This window comes from Zea mays, chromosome 3, assembly GCF_902167145.1.
Source record: "Zea mays cultivar B73 chromosome 3, Zm-B73-REFERENCE-NAM-5.0, whole genome shotgun sequence".
NCBI lineage: Eukaryota > Viridiplantae > Streptophyta > Magnoliopsida > Poales > Poaceae > Zea > Zea mays.
The window spans coordinates 171,691,191-171,706,476 of NC_050098.1; the positions used below are offsets into that span (position 1 = coordinate 171,691,191).

Genomic DNA, 15,286 nt, shown 5'->3' on the forward strand with positions numbered 1-15,286 from the left:
TCCGCGATAGTGCTCTCTACACAGGGGCGGATGATCCATGGTCAGGGGTCGGATGGTACACGACCTGGCGCATTTCTGCCTGTCGGTCGGACGGTCCATGCTCTGGGGCCGGACGGTCCGCGCGTGTGCAGAGGCGGCGAAAGGTCGCCGGCAGCGCCTGGATTTCGCTCCCGGGAGGGACCCCGTCAGAGAGGAGAGATCCTAGATGATGTCTAGGCTCGGGCAGACTGACCTAGACTCCTCTAATCGACGTAGAGTCGAAGAGAAACGGTGAATTTGAGAATTGAGAGGTTAAACTAGAACTACTTTTAATTGTATTGGAAATAAATGCGAGATAAAAATGTTATTGGTGATTATAAATCGGCCGTATACCTATGTATTTATAGAGTATGAGAGTTGGACCCGTTAAAAAAACTCCCCGAGTTAATTCCATTAATCTCGTTAACAAATACAGTAAAAAACTCGGAACCCTAGACCGCGTATTTTGTGGCTCAACAAAAACCATACGAGATGATGCAGTACGACATTGCACTTGCACGGATAAAAAAAACAAAAACAGTTAAGCCATCGCGATTTCGCATGTGCACAATCTCTCTTTCGTCTCAACAAAAAAAAACATCCACACGACACGACGACGAAGTGACGAGCGCATCAGACGAAAAGACCGTAAAAGCCAAGGAGCACGAGCCACTGGTGGCGCAGGCAGGCCCCACGAAGCCCCAACGGCCGGGCCCGCAAAGCAGCAACCGCTCTCGTCGCACTGTATGTAGTCCTCTCCTCTGCCCTGCCTCTTCAAATACGAACTGGGCGGCGCCACCACTCTCGCCGCACTCACCCGGAGTCGGAGCGGAGCATCCGATCCTCCACCAGTCCACCACCGAGTGCACTCAGCCACACACCAGCTGTTGTGCCCTGTGCGGCGCTCTACTGAGCGATACGCGGACTTGGCGGCGGCCATGCCACTCTCGGAGCCGTCGGCGCCGGCCGTGCTCGCGGCGCTGCCGCGGGCGCTCTCCCTCGCGGCCGCGGCCGTCGCGGCCGCAACCGCGACCCTCCTCCTCATCTCCGCCGTCTTCTCCACCCCCCACCACGCGGCGTCCTCCTCGTCCCCTCAGCTTTCCCCGTCCGCCAGCGCCTCCACCGCGGCGCCTGTGGCCCCGGCGCCCGCACACGCGCCCGACTCCGGCCCAGGCCACCCCCACCCCCCGCCTCCCGTTCCCCCGTGCCCTCCCAACGCCACCCACGACGTCCCCTGCCACGAGCCTCCCTCGCGCGAGCGCCACTGCCCCCCGCGCCCGCCGCCGCCGCCGCCTCTTCTTCCTCACCCGCCAAAGGACCCGCCGCCGCACCCTCCGCCGCACTGCCGCGTCCCGCCGCCGCCCAGGTACCGCCCGCCCCCGCCGTGGCCCGCGCGCCGCGACCGCGCGAGGTACGCCAACGTGGACCTCCCGCCGCTGCCCCCGGTTAAGGCGGCGGATGGACAGCAGCAGGACCCCGTTCACGGTCGCGGGGAGTGGCTGCTGTTCACCGACGGGGTGCAGGGTTATGTCGAGCGGCTGGAGCGCGTCGTGCCGCTCCGCGACGGCGTGGTGCACACGGCGCTCGACATCGGATGCGGGGTGTGTTGTACTCGCATCGCATGAAAGCTTGCCGATTCAGAAACTACTCGTTGGAAGTCTCTCTGTTCACGTGTCGATGTGTGTCCCTGACAGGTCGCGAGCTTTGGGGACTATCTGCTCAACTATGGCGTACTGACCATGTCCATTGCTCCGAGGGATAGATTTGAACCGCAGGTGCAGCTCGCCTTGGAGCGTGGACTGCCTGCAATGATCGGAGCGCTTGTTGCCCACAGGCTACCGTATCCATCGAGGTCCTTCGACATGGTGCACTGTGCGGACTGCCGTGTCCCATGGACTGCTCATGGTAGGACATGCAAGACGTCATGCTATTCCTGATTAAACATACTTCCTTCCTGATGCATCATCTATTCATTTATTATTTCACTGATTACTAATTGTTCAAAATAAAGTGATTTTCCTATTGGCAAATGTTGGAGTCGGTGAACACTGAACAGAACAGGACACCCTCCTCATATGTCGATGTCAAAACTAAAGTACAGTTTGTTTGTTTTTTTAGTCGAGTGCTCTTGTTCTCATTCACCTATAGCTGATTCCAGATGGGCTCTACATGCTGGAAATCGACCGTCTTCTCCAACCTGGTGGCTATTGGGTTTTCTCTAAGCCACCCGTCAACTGGAAATCTACATACAACATTTCGAATCAAGGGACCATAGACAAGCAGGACAATCAAGTAGCTATGGATGACATGTCGAAAAGGCTTCGTTGGACGAAGGTGTCTGAAGAGGGCACAATTTCTGTTTGGAGAAAGCCTTCTTGTAATCTCCATTGCGACCAAGAAGCAAATGCAAAGCTTGCTGGATTGCCACCACTCTGCACAGGAGAAGACCCAGATAGTGCCTGGCAAGTTTATTACTGTCCCCTTGTCACTTTGCATCTCCGGTCAATTGAAATGAAACATGTGCAAATCTTATCAACCACGGCACAACCTGATCCATTTTTTTTCTTTGCCTTCATGTTATCCTTGTGATATGACGACGCACACGATAGTTTAGTTGGACAAGTAAACATATTTGAGTTGATGTTGTGATTAGTAATCTGAGACTGACGAAATTCATTTTTTCCCCTAAAGGTCATGAAGTACGAACTTGCTATGTTTTGTTCTGAATGAGTGAATGTCATGTGCAGTTGTAAAGTTTATTTAGTCAAATATATAGTACCCGGAACATTTTGGGTAATTCAAAGTGACACGAGCACAGTACTATAATATGCATAACATTTTGGCTAATTCAAAGTATTCCAAGGAACTTGCTACGAAACTTGGGGGGGGGGGGGCACTTGTTTCGAATTCTTCCAACATTACAGTCTTGCTGAATATAAATTTTGTGACGGTGCAGGTATGCGAATATTTCGACAGTACAATCTTGCTAAATATAACTTTTGTTACGGTGCAGGTATGCAAATATTTCAATGTGTATGACATGTATTCCAAGAGCTGAAACTTTTAATGGCTGTGCTGGTGGTGCCATGAAAAAATGGCCTAAAAGACTTGGTGCAGTGCCACCAAGGATAGCCAGTGGGGAAATCGAGTGGCTGTCCATTCAGAGATATAGATACGACACTCTGGTTTGGGAGAAAAGGGTTAACTTCTATCTCACGTATCTAAATTTTTTGTCTAATGGAACCTACAGAAATGTCATGGACATGAGTGCCGGTTCTGGTGGCTTTGCCGCTGCTATGTCCAAGCATCCTGTCTGGGTCATGAATGTGGTTCCTGCAAATACGACAGAGAACGCCCTTGGTGTCATCTATGAGCGTGGTTTGATTGGAACATACACTGACTGGTACTGTTAATGAAACCTTTTTCTTCTTGAAATAAACTGACACTCCCAAACTATACAGTCAGACATACAAAATAACTCTCCATGTTGCTTGTTAATATGTTTCCAGGTGCGAGGCCTTCTCTACTTATCCACGAACATACGATCTGATACATGGTAATGGAATCTTCAGCTCCCATATTCACAAGTAAGTGACCCGCTAACTTGGCGATGTTAAAAAGCCACTGAAAGAGAACAACAAAAGGCATAGACTGCGATCTGCGAAGCAAGTGAACAATTCAAGTAGCACACACTAGTCCCTTGCAGTTAAATTAAGTCCCGGCTCAGCCATCCATCTTGACACGAAACTATTCTCTGTCAGGTGTGGGATTATCGACATCCTGGTTGAGATGGATCGTATTCTCCGGCCAGGGGGTGCCGTCATAGTTCGGGACAGAGCCGACGTCGTTCTCAGAGTCAAGAAGGACGCCGACCGTCTACGATGGCATAGCCGAGTTGTCGACACTGAAAATGGGCCTCTGGATCCAGAGAAGCTCCTCATTGTGGACAATTCCCTGCCACTCCCAGGGAGCTGAATAGAAGTGAGAGCACTAGCAAGAACCCGCAGGATCAGATCAGGCTTCTAGGTGACGGTCTGCTCATGTTTCGGGAAAGAGCCGGTGGTCTGGTCTGCGACCTTACTACCTGTTACAGTATGTCTTTTCGGTTTAAGAAGATCTCACTACATGTGCAGCAGAGGTACAGATGAAGGGTCTACAGGCGACTGGGATGTTTATTACATGTACAGACAGGTGTTGGAGAAACAAAATGCTACGTATTACCTTTACAGAGGAAGGGTTCAAGGCTATTGGCTATCGTACAGCGAGAGATTCAGAATTGCATGCAGGTGTACCTACATATATGACCAGTGGTCCAATATATTGGAGTCAGTGACGACTCCAGTGGATGCCATTTCTTAGCTCCAATATGATATGCAGCCTGATTTCTCATGCTCGAACGACTAGCTGTGCAGTTAGAACTATCCGGTCTCGATTCTGTAGAGTATGTCTACGTTGAGTGTACCTTTTTTTTTGGTAAATCCATTCATGTACATTTGTATAGGTTGTTGTATTGTAGATCTTGTGAGCTGTGTTGTTTGGTCGCTAAGCAATCTACGGCGTATTATACTGCGGCATAGAGTGTACAGGGGAGGCCAGATTACACCTGTGTCTGTGTGTGTCTCTGTCCTTCCAACTTTCCCGGTTCAGGCTGCGGTGCCGAGAGTGGGATTGTGTTATTTGGGGTGTTGTACAAGCCAAGTGAATGTGCAGATCGAGTATGGACATGATTTCTTTCTTATACAGTGGCCGTTGTCATAATTTTCACAATGGCAGGTCATTATTGCCGCGTGGAGGTGGTGATGCTTACTTTAGCAGTTTTCGTATATGTTCCAAATGCACGCAGCCCTCGCTATCTCATGGATCGCAGAAACTTTTTGAAGTGTCGACGGCTCAAAACATCGCTAGGAGCCTAGGACAAAGAAAATTCTTTTTGCGTAGTAGAGAACAAAAGAAAGCGGAACAAAAACATGCCACTTAGCTCGCGTCAGTTTAAAACAGTAGAATTTGAAACTGACATGTTGAGAAATGAGAACCAGCGATAGTCTACAAAAGTAAAACAGAACAGAAAAGATGTACCCGTGCAATTGGTACGGAAGGAGGCTCCACGCGCGTGTGGGGCCCATGGACCATGAGGGACCATTCCACTCGCCGGCTGTACGTACACGTACCGGAACCGGACGCTCTACCTCTCTCTCTCTCTCTCTCTACCAGCTTTGTGGTCGGCGTCACAAAAACCGCTCAACAAAGATATACAGCGCGATATGAACCAGGCGACCGCGCAGAAAAAAATAAATAATAAATAAATAAAAGGCCCTCTTTGAGGAGAGTGTGAGTGAGAAAACAAAAACAAAAAGGGTACCGCCCTCCTCTCCACCTATAAAAATGCGGCCACCGCCCACCGCCCTCCGCCTCCCACCTCCACCTGACCTCCCGTCCCGCATTCGGGACGAAGCCACCAACGACGAGCTCAGCAGCGCCGACGCCGCAACGACAACCAGAGCACCCCGCACTGTGGAGGTACCCGCAAGGCTCCCACCCGAGTTCCTCCCTACCTCGACCTTCTGCGGCCCCTCCAACGAAAAAATGCGGGCGATCGGGCGGATTGTAGTGTGGGGCTGAGGTTTGTGGGCGGCGCTTCCGGGCGTAGTAATTGGGCGAACGTTTCTGGGAGAGCCCGCTCTGTTTTGCTGCTGCCATGGCTTGGAATTTGGATCTCGCCATCTCGGTGTTCCTGCGTGCGCTTGGGAGTTTGGTTGCGGCGGAAGGTGAGCGATCGTGCGGCGGGACTGCGGGCTGTGTGTGGCGAGCTGCGTGTGAGATGTATCATGTATGCGCGGCGAAATGATGTCTCTGTGAGAATGCAACTGATGCGCGGCTGCTGGCTCTAGGGCAGCAGGGATTTTACCTGAGGTGGTTTTCTCAGGTGACTTGTGTAGGGAGTTAATCTGAGGTGAATTTTGTGGCCTCCTTCTAAAATGGTTATCTGCATCCCGCTTGTGCTGTTTATGCTATGGTTGGCCTTTTTTTTACCCTAATATGCACTCTACTGGCACGACAGGCTTCTCTTCAGTATTGTCTGCGTTAACATACGTGATGCGTGATGTCCAAAGGTTTGCAAGGAAAAAAATGTGTTACTTCCCCTCATTACATTTTTTGTGGTTTGCAGAATTCATGTAAATTATATTAAAAGGTAGCAATGTGGCGCCGCTGTTGCTGCAATTGCCAAGTGGATGAATCCGACCAGCATGAAAATGGGCATGTCAAGGCCACAATCAACAACATTGATGGTATGTTCGTTTTGATGTACTTGGATCATCTGTTCCTACATTCTTAACTTGCTGACAGTTACTGAAAATGTGAACCATCTTCATGCTGCTGTATTGGAAATCCCCCTTTTCTAGCATCCACGAATTTGATGTCATATTATCCTTTTCTTCAGGGGCAATAATGGGGTTGAAAGATTCTACTACTGGAAAAGTCGAGCCGCAGGATGCTGCTCCCCAAATTGATATCCCTGTTCTATCCTTGGATGAACTGATAGAAAAAACTGATGACTTTGGTTCAACGGCTTTGATAGGTGAAGGTTCTTATGGGAGAGTGTACTATGCGATTCTTGATAATGGAACAAAAATGGCAGTAAAGAAACTTGATTCTACTGAAAATGAACCCACTGCTGAATTCTTGACCCAGGTTGGTCTTGCCATTGCTTATTAATCATGGGAATTTCTCTTTGGTTATTTCGTAGTGCTAAATGTGTCATGCGTTCCTAATCAAACAATGGTGCTAGGTTTCATTGGTTTCAAGATTGAAACATGAAAACTTTGTTGACATGTTGGGGTACTGTATGGAGCGTAATCTTCGCATAGTAGCCTATGAATTCGCCACCATGGGTTCTCTGCATGATGTACTACATGGTTTGATTTTGCACATCCTCTGCAACTTGTTGCACAACCCCACACTTAATTGAATACTGCAGCTTCAAATGATAATTTACAAATTCGTTTTTGAATTAATGTCAATAGGAAGAAAAGGAGTTCAAGGTGCTCAACCTGGCCTGGCGCTTGATTGGATGCAGCGAGTGCAAATTGCTGTTGATGCGGCAAAAGGACTTGAATATCTTCATGAGAAAGTTCAGCCTTCCATTGTCCATAGGGATATTAGATCAAGTAATATCCTCTTGTTTGAAGATTTCAAGGCAAAGATAGCAGACTTTAATCTCTCAAATCAGGCTCCAGATATGGCTGCCCGGTTGCATTCAACTCGTGTCTTGGGAACCTTTGGATATCATGCTCCAGAGTAAAAACCCTTTTCTTAAAGTAACTATATGTTACTTAACTTTAGTTGTGCTTTCCTGCTTTTGCATGGGTTGTCTCATTAATTTTCGAGTTGGTCAGCAAGCTGGGTGGTGTTTGTTTCTAAGTGGTCTGATTAATTTCCAAAAATTGTCCCTTGTTATTTCTGAAGTTGAAGATTTGTTTCATAATAGTTATAGATAAGTTGTTTCTCGGTCATAAAGGAACACATTAAAAATGAAGTATGTCCTTAATATTTTAGCTTTCCAACTTTCGGGCACTTCACATGAACAGTTAAGTATCTTTAGCCTTTGTTCGTTGGATAACTACTGTTTGCCAAGTATATGAAGACCACATGTGGACCACATTAGTTATTTCGTTTTGCTGTAATTCTATCCCAGAAAGTTATATGAAAACCACTTGCTTGGAGCTTAACCTATCCTATTCCCCAAAGTATGGTATGACCCCTTGCCCCAGGTGACTACTCCATGACTGTCATTGACTCAGACTGGGTGACAGGCCACTGAGTTTCACACTCTTTTTTTTACCTCATTTCCATAGGGAAAATGATTTTTTACATAGCACATTAGCACTCATAGATTAGAAAAAAATACTATCACATCTCAGGTCATGGTAACCTTAAAAACTCGGCCGGTAGGAGAAAGACGCTCCCACGGTATTATATTAAGAAGAAGCTCAATCTGAGCCTCGACCAAGAAAAGTAATGAAAGGTGCCTCCGTGCAACATGAGGGTCTGCCCCTTATGGGCAAGATCTTTACTCGTGCTTTGAGCCCTCTCAGCCCCTACACGAGGATCCGCCCTAATAGGTCAGTCCATCTCGTGTGCACATAACCAGAGGAACCAGCGAGCGACCTTTTTTAATCTCAGCTTGAAATTCGCTCTCATTGGAATTCGAACTCGGGACCTGAGGAGTGCTAATCAGACCACCTAACGAACTCAGCTAGAGGCCCTTTCGCGGTCGTGGTAACCTTTAGTCTTTTGTTCTATTTTTTACTTCTACCAACCAATTACTTCCTGAACGACAAGCAAGCTACAATCTGATATTCTCCGGCTAGCAGCAACTAATTTGATAATGCGCATTGTTTTTTAGATTAGTGATTGGAGTAATGCTGTTGTTTGAACAATCCACAATACTTGGTTTGCTTCTGCAGGTATGCAATGACCGGTCAACTAACCCAGAAAAGTGATGTATATAGCTTCGGAGTAGTTCTTTTGGAGCTTTTGACAGGTAGAAAGCCAGTAGACCATACAATGCCTAGAGGGCAGCAGAGCCTAGTAACTTGGGTATGTTCACTTGCTAACTTTTTCCCTTTGTTGTCCTTTTGCGGTTAGATGTGAACTTGTATATAAGTAGTTTCTGCAATATTGAAGCAACAAATTGTGTCCATTAGACCATTACTCCATTTTTATAATAATGTTGTTTCTTAAAAAGTTAACGTAGTGCCAGAGCGCCCAAGCTAAACCGGTATGGTTTATGGTTTGTGTGTATGGTATGATGTGGATATTCATCAGCTAGATAATTAATGTCGTCTATTAATCCCAAAGCCAGAGTTTTTATCATTGTTTTTTGAGTGGAAACAAATGTGATGAGGATGAACTTGAACATCATGTATCAAATATTGTAGTAGAATAGATAAGAAATCTGAAGGATCATATTTGTGTTCAGACTTCCGAGTTAGTAGATCGGAGCTCTTTCCAACAGAGCAGCCCTTAGATGTGATCTATGGACAGTGAACCACTGCTGGACCTGAATTTCTCAGGCTCCTCAGAAGTGACTTCAGCACAACACTGGTTATCCGAAGGAGTTCATCTGCTGCATAGGCTGTAGTTCTTTGCTGTCTGAGATTCTACCGGATCATCATACTGCACAAGTGCACATTGTGTGCCCGCAAAACATGCTGAAGAATAGAACAGCACCTCTGATGATAACATGACACAGCCCCATCTTTAATGGAGACATTGTGCTCTCACTAAGTCACTAGTTCTCCGATAGGGTCCCCTCTGATAATGCTTTTCTTCGATTCTGTAGGCTACCCCAAGGTTAACTGAAGACAAGGTGAAGCAGTGTGTAGATCCACGGTTGATGGGGGAATATCCGGCGAAAGGACTCGCTAAGGTCCCCCATACTATCCATACATGTGCTGTATGCGTGAGCTTGGGGCAACTAATTGCTATTTTCTCTATCCAGAATTTTTTAATTACTGTTTTTGTCTACGCCAGCTTGCTGCTGTAGCAGCTTTGTGTGTGCAATATGAAGCTGAATTCCGCCCAAATATGAGCATTGTGGTTAAGGCTCTGTCTCCACTACTCGTAACAAAGCAGACTCCATCACCTGTTGTTGACAGTTGACGTACAAAATTAACCTAAGTAAGTTCATCGAGCCCCTTTTCCTATCCCATTCATCATATTTTTTAGCCAGGGAACTGTATTTGATTTGGACATACAGTTGTAACAGTTGTCTTCTTCGCAATGTGTATTAGGTTGCAAATATGAGCGGCAACAGTTGGGACACTACGGACATTTGATCGGTTCACCTCAGTCACAGATTTCAAACACTAACTGCATGGAGATGGAGGGCATCTTTAGTACTGCATTAACAACTTTGCATCTGCGGTTCTACAGCATGTGCAAGGCAACAATATTCCTTTTCATCTCTCAGTAAATGCCAGTATCAAGGAGACTACTGAAATATTCAGTGATCAACATTGAGACTTTTTTTTTTTTGCAAAGATGCGGAATGGTAAAAGACCCTTCTTTTGGTGTCACAAACAGCAATGGGATCTCCCAGTATACATGTTCGACTCAGAAACCGTAACGGTAAAAAAATTCCACTGTGAATCGGAAGACATGCAAAGCAAACAACGTAGCAATTAGTCATTTCGCTCTAATTTGAAAAACGTGCAAAGCTCAGTAATCAGTAAACACGCCGTAGTATCTCTCATGCATCACGCACATACAGGAATGAGATCTCCGGTAGACATGCGCGATCAGGAAAAAAACTGATATTTACATTGGTGCCGCAAAAAAAAATGGTACCCGAACCACGGCTGATGTCATCAGTGTGACTTTATTCCTCACTACAGGTCACATCAGTTTTACCAACCACTGGCTGGAGGTATCGTCTCATCCATCCAAAGAACATTACTCTACTGTTGTCTACTTCAGGAAGCTCGTCAGTCGTCACTTTGCCGCCGAATATGCATATATCCTTTATTCCGTCAACAGCATGGGAGCAATGTGGCTTTATAGACAATCAGGTTAAATACCAGCTAAAAATACTCTTTACCTCCGTGTCATGGAGTAGCCATGTTGCTAGACTAGGTACGCGCCCGTGCGATGTTATAGAACATAAATTGCGAGCCTCCAGCGAGCTCAGGGTCCTGGCAATAGGCAGCGTGAGTACAATGATGACTACAAAATAGATGATTAAACATAGATACAGAACGATATTTATAAATACGCCTACCCAAATAGATTGAACTGATGTCGATCAAACATTATCAGTATCACACAAATAATTTCTAAAGAGTTAATATAAAACGCTTAATCATAAGCAAATATGTTGGCACCTTGTACATTAATCTAATCTTTTTTAGCAATATTGTTAAGCCTTGTATGTTTGTAGGGATATCATATAGTGAATTGTCCTTTATCTTAATAGGTCGATAACAAAGTTCCTCCAAAGAATCTTTGCGTCCTATGCACAAGACATAAGCGTCAATTTATTATTATGTAACTGGAATGTATGTTTGAATATGAAGTGACCGTACTCCGCTCACCCTAACAAATTTAATTCGAGTGTCCATGGCCATAGCTTGTAGAATGAGGTAGCTGGTGTTAAGCCTATAGAATAATGCTTTGCTACGATTGTCATTCTCTACTACTTATTAAGGCTATAGGTAAGTACCTATGTGTTGCAACGTGAACATATACTACCACGATAACTTAAGTACAAATATGTGTTATACTGTTATTAGAAAATGATAGTGCACAATGATTATATAAAAATGAACGACACGCATATTATCGATCTCAATATTTCACAAATTCTTTGGCAACAATCAATACAGAACTGAACTAATACAGATCAAATTATACTACAATACAAATATCAGAAAAAATAAAGTCAAAAGAAGTGAGTATAATGTTGAATGGGTAGATTCCAATTTCATTGGGTTGCTCAGGTTTCAACTCACGATATCATCGGATGTTGAATGGGTAGTTTCTAATTTGAATTTAAGCTCACTGGGATACACAAAGACAATCACTCTTGAGGCTGAAGGAGTCAATGCAGTAGGATAACTGCTAAGAGCCAGAACACGAACTAATGACCCAAAAAAACGAAATTATGGGAATCAACAAGGTCTCCAGCGATTCTTGCATACAATATCCCTACAAAATCATTTGTTTAAAACATGTTTCATTTTCCATAAGCCTGGAATGTGATTCACATAAAGCATATTAAACATTAGCATAATCATGTATGAAGAGCAAAGCAATGTTTCAATTCCATAAGATAAAGCTTATGCTGGTAAGAGATGAGAACAATGTGTGAGTGTTGAGTGCCCCTATTTTAGTGGTAAACCATGGTGTGTGTGCCTAAAGACACACTGCACCAACTGAAGGTCTTATGAGGGACTAGGCTGTTAACATGAACCTCAGCATATGGAATTTTGTCTAGGGTTCTCATAGAAGAAAAAGAAATGCACAAGGTGGTGCATTCTTTAAAAGAACACGGTCAAGTTAAATACCTTGTACACAGTGGAAGTATAATAATTAGAACCCAGTTAGTGAGGAGAAGGTATTTTGGTAACCCCACAAATATTACACCTATTATCACGAAGGTGTTTTCAACATAGCACAGTCCACACCCTTCTCCCCCAACACACACATGAGGCTCAGATGTTATGATAGGTGCTAAATTCTTCAACTTGATGATCGACAAAAACATAGTCAAAATATCTCTTTCTAGATACCATACATCAATTCTCTCTAATGTTAATGAGCGTGCCCCTAAAGGAGTACAATTCACAAACCCAAATGATTCTGGTTTATTATTAGTTCACTTTGATGTTAATGAACATGCCCTATAGGAGTACAATTCACAGAATTCGTATGCTTTCTAGTGGTGAAGCTTTATATAATCCTTGTCAAAACAAGAAGTGGGTTGGCTAGCTGGTTAAGGACGTGACCTTTTGGCGGATTGTGCAATACACTTTGGCGTTATGCTAAAAATCATATGGTATTCTTCACCTTAGCTATCTGGTATCCATGGGTTTTGCATAATTTCAACCTTGCATGTAGTGGAAACTGTAAATAGAAGTAACATGTTTGATTTTTTTTGTGTTTCAACCTCACATCTACCTCTTCTCTAATAATTTAGCCAGGTTGGGATCAGCAAGAAGACATTGATCCTCTATGGTACCAATATTAATTTTGTTTCAACCTCTATGTTGTTATATATTTATCACCTAAAGCGTCATAACACTATTAAATATACTAAGAAGAAGGACGACATTAGGCCTTTTGAAAGTGGCGGAGAATCTTCTCTAGAACTTTTCTCCTTCAAGGCAAACTGTAGCATGGACATGTGAAGAGCTAATTGGTCCCAATGTGATTTTTTATTTACTGATGTTGTGATAATTCTAGAAGTAGAATAATCTAGTGTCTACAAACTAAATTTCTGTCAACCCAGCCTAATCTATCTAATCATGTGAATCTGAGCATGAACTGAACTACTGAAAAGAAATAACCATTGCCATTTGATATGATAAACCTTAGCTTTAGGTTCAAGTAATAACACTATCATCACATTTTGGTGTCCCCTTCATTGCTAAAAGCAGGAAATCAACTATAATTGAACTCTACTGCTGAGAAACCAGTACACACTACAAACAGAACTGGATTGACTTGACATGTGGTTCGATGTGCTGGATTTTTTCAGCCTTAGCAGTAAACAATGTGATCCTTTATTTACTAAGGTTGTGAAATATCTAGAAGTAGAATAATCTAGTGCCTATAAACTGAATTTCTGTCAACCCATCCCAATCTATCTAATCATGTAAATCTGAGCATGAACTGAACTACTGAAAAGAAATAACCATTGCCATTTGATATGACAAACCTTAGCTTTAGGTACAAGTAAGAACACTGTCATCACATATGGTAAGACTAAAGGTTGTTGGGAGTTGGAACACACATACCTGAAACAACATTGGTGTTGGCTTCCTTCTCGGGCAACAGTGCCTAGAAGTAGAATAATCTATGCCTACAAACTGAATTTCTGCCAACCCTGCCTAATCTATCTAATCATGTGAATCTGAGTAACAACTGAACTACTGAAAAGAAATAACCATTGCCATTTGATATGATAAACCTTAGCTTTAGGTTCAAGTAAGAACATTGTCATCACATATGGTAACACTAAAGGGTGTTGGGAGTTGGGACACATATACCTGGAACAACAATGGTGTTGGCTTCCTTCTCGGGCATCAGACTGACCTTCACCTTGGCATCCTCCTCATTAAATTTTGGTGTCCCCTTCATTGCTAAAAGCAGGAAATCAACTATAATTAAAACTACTGCTGCAGAAACCAGTACACACTACAAACAGAACTGGATTGACTTGACAAACGTGTAGAAACAACAAACGTAAAACAAAGATAGTAATAACTATCACATACTATATTAGTGCAGAACATTACTAAAATAGTAAAATTACATGCCCTTTAACATAGCTAATAGAATGTTGCAGATAGAAGCTGAGACTCATCAGCCAAGATATCACCCAAAAACTAATATTGACAAGCCAAAAGTCACCAACCGATCAAACAATACAAACTTACCTATGTGTGCATGGACTAAAGCAAACATTTCAGCATTTCCCCATTTCTAGTGGCATCTTTTGGAAAGAATTGTCACGAATAGTCTATCACGCACATAGACCAAAGGAAACATTTCAGCATTTCCCCCGTTTCCAGTGGCATCTTTTGTAAAGAATTATCATGAATAGGCTATCAATTAACTCTAGTATCTACACCACGCAACACATAAAAAATCTGAATCAGGAGCCCGCGCCTTCATAGGGCGACTGCGCCGGCCCTAGGATCATAACGTTGAAGTAGCGCACATTCTCCTCCAAGGGCGCCGCGCTGATCTCCGACACTACACCTGCACGCATGAATAAACCAACCCATTTGACTAACAAAATAAAAACTTGGCCCTCAAAAAACGAAAAACCTCCCAAAATCCACCGAAATCGTGAGACAGAGAGCACGCCCACCTGGCTCGCTGAGTAGCCACTAAATTTCCTGCACAGATCCAATCACATGGCAACCAAAAATATGTCAGGCAAAAATAAGTGAAGGCACAATGAATCAAATCAGAGGAGAGTGAGAGCTGAGAGATTGATGATGATCGAAGGCACAACGAATCAAACCTGCAGGTGTTCCCGCGCCGATCGGAGGCGAGGATGTTGGGGATTGTGGGCCTGCGTGATGATGGTGTGTCGAGACCGATCGGGGGCGAGGATGGCGGGGATTGCGGGTGCGAGGACAATTTGGGGGTATTGCGTGCGCGCTTTCCATCGACGTGTGCAGGCGGAGCGGGGGCACAACGCACCCAGTGTGTACGCCCACATTATTGTCTTATAGAGTAGTAGTAGATATCCACCTTAAATTGTTGCACAAAACCTCAATAATCTGACATGTGTATAGCCAGTTTTCACCTTGTTTGTAATGATTTCCCATGCCATTTTCCTGAAGAGATTGGCGACACCACAAGTCAACCTATGTTGTTGATGACCGAAGGTTTTAAAGGTGCTTGGTAGTTCACCCTTAACCTATATAAGATTTTCAATAATTGTAATGATGGCATGGTACAGTAGATATAGCTTCATCAAAATGCAATTGTTCCATGTTCACAGAGAATCAATGTGATACCCTAATATCGCCAA

At 44.3% G+C, this 15,286-nt stretch overlaps 2 protein-coding genes and 1 long non-coding RNA gene across 3 annotated transcripts; 2 read left to right on the forward strand and 1 right to left on the reverse strand.

Moving 5' to 3' along the window:
- Nucleotides 1–779: 779 nt before the first annotated feature.
- LOC103650885 (probable methyltransferase PMT19) lies at nucleotides 780–4,756 on the forward strand. The gene is made up of 6 exons (XM_008676476.4): nucleotides 780–1,619; nucleotides 1,713–1,923; nucleotides 2,177–2,480; nucleotides 3,032–3,421; nucleotides 3,528–3,605; nucleotides 3,780–4,756. The coding sequence occupies exons 1-6, from the start codon at nucleotides 957–959 to the stop codon at nucleotides 3,991–3,993; spliced, it is 1,860 nt and encodes a 619-aa protein (XP_008674698.1). The 5' UTR covers nucleotides 780–956; the 3' UTR covers nucleotides 3,994–4,756.
- A 596-nt stretch (nucleotides 4,757–5,352) lies between these two features.
- LOC103650887 (PTI1-like tyrosine-protein kinase 3) lies at nucleotides 5,353–10,158 on the forward strand. The gene is made up of 9 exons (XM_008676478.4): nucleotides 5,353–5,535; nucleotides 6,185–6,305; nucleotides 6,458–6,708; nucleotides 6,806–6,932; nucleotides 7,041–7,314; nucleotides 8,484–8,616; nucleotides 9,362–9,448; nucleotides 9,553–9,699; nucleotides 9,813–10,158. Exons 2-8 carry the CDS (start codon nucleotides 6,215–6,217, stop codon nucleotides 9,679–9,681), a joined length of 1,092 nt encoding a protein of 363 aa, XP_008674700.2. The 5' UTR covers nucleotides 5,353–5,535; nucleotides 6,185–6,214; the 3' UTR covers nucleotides 9,682–9,699; nucleotides 9,813–10,158.
- Nucleotides 10,159–10,241: 83 nt separating this feature from the next.
- LOC103650886 (uncharacterized) lies at nucleotides 10,242–14,975 on the reverse strand. The gene is made up of 4 exons (XR_002750303.2): nucleotides 14,771–14,975; nucleotides 14,615–14,642; nucleotides 13,788–14,502; nucleotides 10,242–10,712 (listed from the first exon to the last, which is right to left on the reverse strand). It is a non-coding gene; the product is annotated as an uncharacterized lncRNA (long non-coding RNA).
- Nucleotides 14,976–15,286: the final 311 nt, after the last annotated feature.